The 10,333-nt window shown below is 54.6% G+C and overlaps 1 protein-coding gene across 1 annotated transcript; it reads right to left on the bottom strand.

Annotated features, from left to right (window-relative positions):
* Positions 1-9,138: 9,138 nt before the first annotated feature.
* Positions 9,139-9,720, bottom strand: RPS29 (ribosomal protein S29). Its single transcript, XM_082283010.1, has 3 exons — positions 9,590-9,720; positions 9,344-9,443; positions 9,139-9,263 (listed from the first exon to the last, which is right to left on the bottom strand). The coding sequence occupies exons 1-3, from the start codon at positions 9,649-9,651 to the stop codon at positions 9,255-9,257; spliced, it is 171 nt and encodes a 56-aa protein (XP_082139136.1). The 5' UTR covers positions 9,652-9,720; the 3' UTR covers positions 9,139-9,254.
* Positions 9,721-10,333: the final 613 nt, after the last annotated feature.

The raw sequence follows: 10,333 nt of genomic DNA, 5'->3' as shown, positions 1-10,333 counted from the left end.
CAATATCCCATCTAAACCTATTCTCTGTCAGGTTGAATCCATTTCCCCTTTTCCTGCCACTCCAGGCCTTGTAAAAAGTCTCTCCCCGTCTTTCTCGTTGGATCCTTCAGGTATTGGAAGGCCAAAATTAGGTCACCCTTGTTCCAGTGCCTGACAGGCCTTTCCATGGAGGAATTTTCCCAATATCCACCCTGAGCCTGCCCTGGCCCAGCCTGAGGCCGTTCCCTCTCCTCCTGTCCCTGTTCCCTGCCAGCAGAGCCCGACCCCCCCGGCTGCCCCCTCCTGTCAGGGACTTGTGCAGAGCCACAAGGTCCCCCCTGAGCCTCCTTTGCTCCAGCCTGAGCCCCTTTCCCAGCTCCCTCAGGAACTCTCCAGCCCCTTCCCAGCTCCCTCAGGAATTCTCCAGCCCTTTCCCAGCTCCCTCAGGAATTCTCCAGCCCCTTCCCAGCTCCCTCAGGAACTCTCCAGCCCCTTCCCAGCTCCCTCAGCCGCTCCTGGGGCTCCAGCCCCTTCCCAGCTCCCTCAGGAACTCTCCAGCCCTTTCCCAGCTCCCTCAGGAATTCTCCAGCCCCTTCCCCAGCTCCCTCAGCCGCTCCTCCTCTTTTCCATATGTAAAACATGGATTCCGTATGAAAAGATGTGGAGATTTGCATTAAAGCCTCCCGGAATTTTTGCACCATCCCAAGAGCCCAGGCCATGGAAGGAGAGACTGCCCCTCCCTGACTTCGGGGAACATCCAGAGATTCCTCATGTCGGGAAAACCAAGGTGGGGATGGGTCACAGCTTGGACTCGATGATCTTGGAGGCCTTTTCCAGCCAAAACTGCTCTATAACCTCACCCAGGTGGGGGGAAGCTCCATCCACACCCCGCTGCACAGCATTTTTGAGGAGTTTTCCCTCAGAATGCAGGAATGAGGTGAGGCAGCAGCTCAGTGGGGCTTTTCCAGCTCAACCCAGGCCAGCCCTGAGGGCTCAAAGCCACACTTGTGCCCCAAATATCATTTTCCAGCGCTGGAGTTCCCTATCCGAGCGCTCCTGACCTTTGGCAGGCTGGGATTTCAGCTGCAACTCCACAAATGTCCCCTCCGCTCCTCATTCCGCGTTCCCATTAATCATTCCCACACGGCCTAATCCAAGGGGACAGGAGCACGGCCCCTCCGAGTGATCCCAGTTATTCCTCATTACTCCCCTTGTTCCAGCCCTCTGCTTCCCCAGCTGGCACCAAGCCCGAGCCCCTCATTCCAGGCTGGCTCTGCAGGGCCAGGCCTGCTTTAGGCCTGGAATCAATTAGGCAGGACCCGGCCCAGCGGCTCAGAGAGCGGCTTAGAGCAGCTTTAATTTTGATTAATATCTCCTTCTGCTTTTAAACCCATCCAGGCACGACTCCCGACCCAGCCAGGCTTGTTAAAATCATAAATCAATCCATTCCCTTCCCTCCCGACGCTCTGAGACCTTTCCAGTCACAGCCATCCAGACTTTTATTTACTGGCTTTGCCTCAGCCCTCTGCAGAGAGGAAAATCCACTCATCAAAGCCCCCCCAAAAAAGCCTGGAATGTGGATTTGTTTTAAAGTAGTTCAAGTTACCTTGTGAGGGCAGGACACTGAACAGCTCTCTCCAGGCTGGGAGCAAACAGGTCACCCCAGGACTCATATCCCGAGGTTTTGCTCATCCTGGGAGGAAAAACACACACCTGGACACGTGCTCATCTATTTATCTGGAAAAAAATTCCCTCATGTTCAGTCACCAGCCAGTTCACGCCCTCGAAATCCCATTTCAGAGCCCCAAGCCAGCCCCCTTCATCCCATTGGGATGCTCAGAGCCCTTCCCATCCCAATCCCTGCCCACCCGCTCAGCCCTGGGGGAGGAAAACACCAAGGAAATTATGGTTCTTTTAAACTTTTTGGTCTTTTATTCCGTTTTCTGGCACTCAAGACACAGGTTTGGGGTCTGGAACTCACAGTGCAACCCAGGCTGGGGAAAGGGAGAATCCCAGTTTGGCCACAGTGCAGGTGCTCTGTGGGGTTTTGGGACGTAGAGTTGCCCCAAAAGGAGAGTGGGACACCCTTTTAGGGCACAAAACTCCAAGTGGGAGAGTCCCATCATCTCCCTGATGTGTATTTTCAAAGCGGGCACTGGCAGGGATGAGATAAAACTGCTGCTCTGTGATAAAACATCCAAAGGTTGGTTGTCAGTTCTTCATCCCTTACCTCAAAAACGGAGTTTTCAGCCAAACTTTGATCAGTTCTCAGCCCAAAAAGGGAAAATTTTTGTGTCTTTTTTGTGGACATCCACAGCCTTTGGAAAGGGAGGCATCATTCCATCCTTTTCACCACCCCTTCCCAGTATTTTTGTCCCAGTGTTTTTGGGACAACCCCTCTGCAAACCAAACGGATCCCTTGACGTGAGTTCCCCTCGGTTGCAAAGAGATAAATCCAAAACCTGTAAATGTGAAATCCCAAAGCGCATCAGGGCCGGTGTGGGGGCAGCAGGGAGTGTGGCCAGGCTCTGGGATAGAATGGAATCATGAAAATGTGGAATCCCAGACTGGTTTGGGTTGGAAGGGATCTTAAATCCCATCCCACCTCTGCCATGGGCAGGGACAACTCCCACTGTCCCAGGCTGCTCCAACCCCGTCCAACCTGGCCTGGGACACTTCCAGGGATCCAGGGGCAGCCCCAGCTGTGCCAACCCCTCCCCATCCCAACCACTCAAATCCAACCCAAACAACCCCAAAATTGTGGAAACGTCCCACATCCACCCAAAATTCATCACGAGCTCTGTGAGTGATGCACACTCAGACCCAAAAATATTTCCCTGAGAACACCCGGAGTTGTGGGCCCCACTTTATCCCACAGAATCTTTCAGGGATGAGCCATGGGAGCCCAAATTCCACAAGCCCAGCAGAGCTGAGCCCTTGGATGCAATTCCAGCAGGGAATAACGGAGGATATTGCAGGGGATAACAGAGCTGGGATCGATTTTGTGTCACCAGCTGCTGTGACAACTTCCATCAAACCCCGGGAAGCAGCAAGGGAATCACGGCTCCTGTGAGCACTCCAGGGCTCCAGACACGGGCCCATAAACTCAGGACATCATTCCAGAGGGATTTCAACTCTCCCAAGCCACAGAACATTTCTTTTCCAGGGTTTGGGTGGTGTTTACCACCCTCAAAGCGTGAGGAATGATGCCTGCACACACACACACACAGAGAGAGAAAAATATTCTCTCTGGTCCCAGAGCTCCAAGAAAATCATCTGAACAAAAAAAACCTCAGTCCTGAGCAGAGCCAAGCCCCAGGCAGGGCTGGATCCAGGGTTTTCCCTGCTTTTCCCATCTTTTCATGGGAGTTAATGGAGAAGCACAAAGTCGCTGAGGCACCAGAAGGCTCTGCAGGTGTGGGAGGATCCCAGGTGCTTGGTTAGGGGGGGTTTGTGCAGCACAGGTGAGATCCCAGCTCAAATCCTCCCATTTTCCACACAAAATCCCAGCTCTGCAGAGCCACCGCAGGCACAGAAGGAGGGGGGGGATGGAGGAGGAGGATGGAGGAGGGGGATGGAGGAGGGGGATGGAGGGGAGCAAGGAGATGGGGCTGAATGATCAAAGCCCCTCTGCAAAGCAGGAATCTTTAACCAGTCAGGATTCCAGCTCTTTATGGGATCACATCCAAGAAATCCCAAGCTTTGGCATGGATTTCCCCTCTCAGAGCTCACCTACAAACCCTCCATGCTGAGGGCTGGGGGAGCAGCCCACCGGCGGGTCTGGAGCTGGATTTCTTCACCAGCACAAGCAGGAGCTGTCAGGACACCACCAAGGGCCCCTCATTCCCAGAAATTTTAACCTTAAGCCTCCATCAGCACCTGAGAAGCCTCTTCCAACCTCATGCCGGAAGAAAATGACACAAATCCATAGGGAGCAGCTCAGCAGGGCTGTGGGATGAAACTGGAGCTGCACAGAGGGAGAGGAGGGGCAGCTGCGGCCTCTCCAGGGATGCAGAATCACAACTCCCTGACAGGAGGGGGCGGCCGGGGGAATTCGGGCTCTGCTCCCAGGGAACAGGAGAGGGAACAGCCTCAGGCTGGGCCAGGGGAGGCTCAGGGTGGATATTGGGAAAATTCCTTCATGGAAAGCGCTGTCCAGCCGTGGCACAGCTGCCCAGGGTAGTGCTGGAGTGCCCATCCCTGAATGGACCTCTAAGATCGAGTCCAACCATCCCCAGCACTGCCAAGGCCACCACTGCCCCGTGTCCCCAAGTGCCACATCCACATGGATTTAAATCCCTCCAGGAATGGGAACTCCACACCTGCCCAGGGCAGCCTGTTCATCCCAGACTGGTTTGGGATGGAAGGGACCTTAAATCTCATCCCATTCTAGCCCTTTTCCATGGGCAGGGCCACCTCCCACTGTGCCAGGCTGCTCCCAGCCCCAGTGTCCAGCCTGGCCTTGGGCACTGCCAGGGATCCAGGGGCAGCCACAGCTGCTCTGGCAATTCCAGCCCAGCCCCTCCCCACCTTCCCAGCCAGGAATTCCTTCCCCATATCCCATCTAAACCGACTCTCTCTGAGATTAAAGCCGGAATGATGATTCCAACATTATCCATCGCTCAGCGAGCCAGCGCCGGGGGAACCACGGCAATCCCACTGATGGGCAAGGCAGCGACTGGATTTTTAAGTTTGTTTAAGGCAGTTTTCCCACGAAACAAGTAAACGTTCCTAACTGAATAAATACTTCTCCGTTGAGTCGAGGAGCATTCCGTGGCTGTTGGCATAAATACTCAGTTATGGAAATGACTGGGATGGAAATAGATTTTTCCAGGCCATAAATAAACCTTGTCTGCAAGGAACACACTCCCAGCAAGAGGCGTGAATTCGAGCTGCTGGTGCCTCCTGCCAGCCTTTGGGAATGTTTTATTTAGAAGCACTTCAGCTCACCACACAGGCTGATCCCATCTGCCCAGCCTTCCCTGGATGCTGTTAAACGCTCGGAGCAGAATCATGGAGTCACTGAGGTTGGAAAAGATCTTTGGGATCATCGAGTCCCAGCTGTGCCCGATGCCCACCTTGTCCCCAGCTCAGAGCACTGAGTGCCACCTCCAGGAATTCCTTGCACACCTGCAGGGATGGGCACTCCAAACCTCCCTGGGCAGCCAATTCCAAGGCCTGAGCACCCTTTCCATGGGGAATTCTTCGTGAAAAGTTTTCCTGCACAGCGCCCTGTGCCCAGGGGCTCATCCCAGCACTGGGATGGGGAAGGTTTGGCAAAGGACTGTGCTAAAGGAATAAATAAAATTATAAAGGAATTTGGGATTTGTGAGCATCACTGCAGTTCCAGCCTGGTGCTGCTCACCTGCAGGAATCAGCTGGGAGAAATCCATGGGATTTATCCAAATCCGCTGTGCTGGATGCAGGAGCGATGCTTCCCTCAAGCTCAACGCAGCTTTTGGCCCCATGAAGTGACACCCAAATGTCACTGACTGAGTTGGACTCCTCTAAAATGAATTTATGGATAAAAGCCCTGAGGTCAGGGATATTCGGGGTGCCAGTGAGGATGAGGAGAGCTCTGCCCGGGCTGGTGAAGAAGCAGGAGGAAATCAGGGATAACCTGGACAGGGAAAAACAGCTCCTGCCTGGTTTGGGTGGGATTTTAAAGTTTTACCCCAAAATGACACCAAGGGACCAAAACCAGAAGGAAAGGAAAGGCAGGAGCTGGAATTTTACTTCCAATGTCACCCAAGACTCAAACGGGAGCGGGGAGAGCTCGGCTCTGCCCCAGTCCTGCTGCCCAGCATCAAGGATACAAAATATTGGGATTTTTCAAACGAAAGCAAGGACAGGGAATCCGCAGGACAAACTCCAGCATGCTCCAGCTCGCGGAGCGAAGCTGGGATTCACGGACACAGCAAGGAGCAGGAATTGCAGGCAGACGGTGCCATCTAGCAGCAGCTCCTGGAGCCGGAATGCTGCGCTGGCTTTGGGAATGCTGCACTCCCCTGGCAGTGGGAAGCCATTCCCTGGCTCCTGGCCCTCCAGGCCTTGTCCCCAGTCCCTCTCCAGCTCTCCTGGAGCCCCTTTAGGCCCTGCAAGGGGCTCGGAGCTCTCCTGGAGCCTCCTCCTCTCCAGGTGAACATTCCCAGCTCTCCCAGCCTGGCTCCAGCCCTCGGTCTCATTCCCTTCAGGAGAAGACCCCCATTTTCCCTGCTCTTTCTTTTATCACCAGGGCAACTTTAGAAGCCTTTTTTGTCACCCTTGATGGCCCTGGGCAGATTTAATTCCCTCAGGGTCCTTCCCGGTCCTGTGTGCTTGGATAAATTCCCTGTATCCTCTCAGGCTGCCTGTCCCTGCTCCCACCCTCTGCAGGTTTCCTTCCTTTCCATGTTTGGGTTTGTCTCTTTCCCTCAGCTTGGCTCTGGAATTCCGGACAGCCCTAAACTCGGTGTCACTCCAAGCATCACCTGCAGCCTCCAATCCACCCCAGGTGGAGCTCAACCCCTGCAGGAATTTGGGAATGTCAAGCTAAAAGTGTTATCCCAGTCTCACAGCCGGGGAGGGGAACTCCTGATCCAAATGATTGGGATCCACCCGGAACTCACCTGGAGATGCTGGGAGAAGGGAAGGAGGCTGAAGATCACCCCCAGCCAGGTCCCATAAGCACAGGAAGGACAGCAGGAGGCACAGGTATTCCCAGCAGGAATGGCACTGCTTTCCTACCCGAGCACTACCAGCTTCCTTTTCCAGCCTCGGGATGAGCTGAGAAGCCAGAGTTTGACCCAAAGCCTTTAAAATTCCTCCCGGGGCCTCTGACAGCTGTAGATTTTATCTGGTGCATAATCCACTGCAATTTGGTGGGGTTTCAGCAGTGCAAATCCCCTACAAACTCAATTCCAGCAGTTGGAAGCTCATCTCTCCCAAAGCCGAAGCGTCACTGTCTTTTCCTTGGCTCCGAGCAGGACATTTCATTTCCCTGAAGGAAAACATTTATTAGCTGTTCACTGTTAATGCAAAGCCCTCGAAGTGGATTTGGATTTCACCTGTTCTTCAGGGGAATCAGCAGCTCTTTATAAATCGTTTTGCATCCAAATAAGTTCGAGCTTCGCATCCACGAATCCCCAGAGACTCCGGAGCCACCGGCTTTGGGGAGAAACGAAGCGCAATTTTCACGCTGAGCTCAGGAAATTCAAGGTTTTGTCACCTCATCTTCATTGTATATTGGGCAATAAATACCTGGTTAAGGCAGCAATGAGGTAAAAAGGAATTACAGCTTGTCCTACACCACTTTCTCCCCAGACTGAAAAGGTGGGAGCAGTAGAGGAGGTTTAAGGCTTTTACAAAATTAGGTGTCCATATTTGAATGCTTACAAGGTGATTTAAAAACGTATTTTAGCTTCAATTTCAATAGGGATTTGCTTTGCCATTAACCACCCTCAGCTATTTGTTTTATTTTTGTTTTCCATCATGAGGATAAAAATGTTCTGGCACAGATTTGATGCCCAGATCCTCAGGAGCTTCAGGGGCAGCAAAGGGAAAGTGATCCCAAATCCCTTCTGCCATCAGGAAGAAGCTTTGCTCAGGAAAGAGGGACAAATATCCACAATTCCCTGCCTGGCTTGAGCAGCCCTGAGAATCCAAAGAATTCCAACACTGCTGCCATTTCCAAGGCTCTTAGTGGAACCCACCATGGGAGCATCCTCCTGTGTCCAACATGTTGGGGAAAACACGGATTTCCCACTGGGAAGTGCCTCAAGCACCTCTGAGAGGTGGCAGGAGGGAAGTTGGGACACAGCAGTGGGAACTGCAGAGACCCTCCCATCACATTTTGCATTTCTCTGAAATTTTACAGCTCAGTTAAAACCCCCCCAGAAATCCAGTATTTTGGTTTAAAAGGCAATTAATGGTTTTCTGGTATTCCAGAACCACACCAAAGCCCAACAAATGCATCCCATAGGATTCCCCTCCCTGTGCACAACAGAAACTGGGGGTAAAAGCCCAAAACCACCGAATATTTTTACTTTTTAGTGCAGAACCTTCACACTGAAGAGTTTTCTGGTAAGAACCAGCATTTAACAAATTCTCCTCCAAAATGAGAGGCCCAACCACCTCCTGGTGCAGCAAAGCCAACTCTGCCCCAGCCCAGCGCCAGGCAGAGCTCCTAAAGGATGCCAAATCCACATCCCTGTGCCACACGTGGATGGATTTAGTAGGAGCAGGTGCAAGGAGCTGCTTCCTCACCATCATCCTCCTCCCAGCTGGGCAGGGAACTGGGACATTGATCAAGTGAGAAACCCTCCCAGGAACCTGCCCAGTCCAATGGCAGCAGCTCAAGGCAGAGAAGAGACAGAAATCTGAGAAAGTGGGATTTAAACATTTATCCCTTTTTGATTGTGATTAGGCTTTAACCATGAATTGATCCTATTTAGTGTCCCGGGAGTCGCTGTTCCTTTCTTGCACCTCGCTGTGGGTTTAATCCCCTCTCAATGAGCTCATGGTGACAGTAACATTTTCTCCCAAAACATGTAATGGTTTGGGTTGGAAGGGACCTTAAACCCATCCCATTCCATGGGCAGGGACTCTTTCCACTGGACAGGCCTCAGGGCAGCCTGATTTGGTGGAAAGTGTCCCTGCCCATGGAACAGGATGGACTCCAAGGTCCCTTCCAACCCAAACCATCGTGGAACTCCATGATAATCCCACAGCCCTCCAGCTTTGCTATGGGCACACCTGGGTTTGCTCCCATTCCCTGCTCATTGATTTAATAACCATGGGGGCAAAACAAAGGCTCCTGGAGATTCCCACAGGATCTGCAGAGCACTCAGCCAGGAGGGATCAGCATCTGGCAATCCACGTGTGAGCAGAGCAATGGCACTGAATAGCAGAAGAACACCCAGACAACTGTAATCCCCTTTAAAGGACTTGGGAACCTTAATTCCAGACCTCTGGCACACTCAAGTGTGTCTTTAACTCGCTCCCTTCAGAGAAGCTGTGGCTGCCCCTGGATCCCTGGAAGTGTTCCAGGCCAGGCTGCACAGGGCTTGGAGCAGCCCGGGATAGTGGGAGGTTGGAAAGCCGAGCACAGCAGGGCAGCACTGTAGCGAGAAGAACCCCCACAAGCCGCTACAACCTCTACAGAAGGAAAACACGCTCGGATCAGCTGGGTTAGGAGACCATTTATTAAATAAGGCTAAGCCAAGACGCTGCAGATGTATCAGGAAAGCCCTGGGACGCCTCGGGAGCTCCTGGCTGTCGCCTCATCCTCCCGGCGCTCAGTCCAGCTGCAAGAAGAGCGAGAGAGACGAGAGGAGTCAGCGGGAACCGGCACCGCCGAGCCCCTTCCCGCTGCCGCGGGGCTCACCTTGATGAACCCGATGTCCTTTGCGTACTGGCGGAAGCACTGCCGGCACATGTTGAGCCCGTACTTGCGGATGAGGCCGTGGCGGTTGGAGCACACGCGGCTGTGAGGGGAACAGAGAGAGAGGCGGGTGAGGGAGGGCGCGGAATGGCACCGGGGAGGGGGTTGGGAATGTGAGGGGAAGGGGAGCGAGGCATGGGGGGGTGAGGCAGCACCCACAACCCGGGGAGCCCAGGGAGCAGCACTGACCAAGAGCGGGAGCCCTGCCCGAACTTCCTGGGGTGGCTCCAGTAGAGCTGCTGGTGGCCCATGGCTGCGCGGTGCCGAGAGAAAGATGGCGGCGGCCGCCACCCCTTATACCCCTCACGGCGCCTCCCGGCGTGCACCGCGCGGCGCGCGCGCGCTCTGACCGTGACGTCACCGCCGCGAGGGCCGTGGGCGAGCCCGCTCTCCTCCCCTCCGTGACGTCACGGCCGTGGGCGGGCCCGCTGAGCCCGCCCCCGTGACGTCACCGCTGCACAAGCTCGTCTCGGCGGCGGAGCGGGCTGGCAGCGCCGGGCGCGGTGGCGCGCGCCTGTAGTCCCAGCTGCCGGGGAGGCTGAGCCCGACGGATCGCTTGAGCCCAGGAGTTCTGGGCTGCCGTGCGCTGTGCCGAGCGGGCGTCCAAGCTAAGGCCGCCATCAATATGGTGACCCGCGGGGAGCTGCGGGACACCAGGTTGACTAAGGAGGGGTGAACCGGCCCAGGTCGGAGACGGAGCAGGTCAAAGCTCCCGTGGCGGTCAGTAGCGGGATCGCGCCTGTGAATAGCCACTGCAGCGTAGCCTGGGCAACACAGAGACACGCGGGCTCCCCTTTTACCACCACACACCACGAAAAACACCCACGCCAAACCCTCGCCCCCTTTTTGCCCTCGCCGCCCCGCACGCAAACACCGCCTCCTGCTGACACCGACACGCACCGCACCCCGACCCGCTCCCTCAAAAACACCGCG

The sequence above is a fragment of the Coloeus monedula genome (genome assembly GCF_965178545.1).
Source record: "Coloeus monedula genome assembly, chromosome: 6".
NCBI lineage: Eukaryota > Metazoa > Chordata > Aves > Passeriformes > Corvidae > Coloeus > Coloeus monedula.
Note: the sequence above shows the minus strand (reverse complement) of the source record. Positions and strands in the feature narration are given on the sequence as shown.

Excerpts from the sequence above, each read along its gene's own strand:
- RPS29 (XM_082283010.1), bottom strand. The coding sequence starts at position 9,651 with ATGGGCCACCAGCAGCTCTACTGGAGCCACCCCAGGAAGTTCGGGCAG. Across the intron at positions 9,444-9,589 it reads GGGCAGGGCTCCCGCTCTTG|CCGCGTGTGCTCCAACCGCC; the intron begins GTCAGTGCTGCT and ends TTCCCCTCACAG.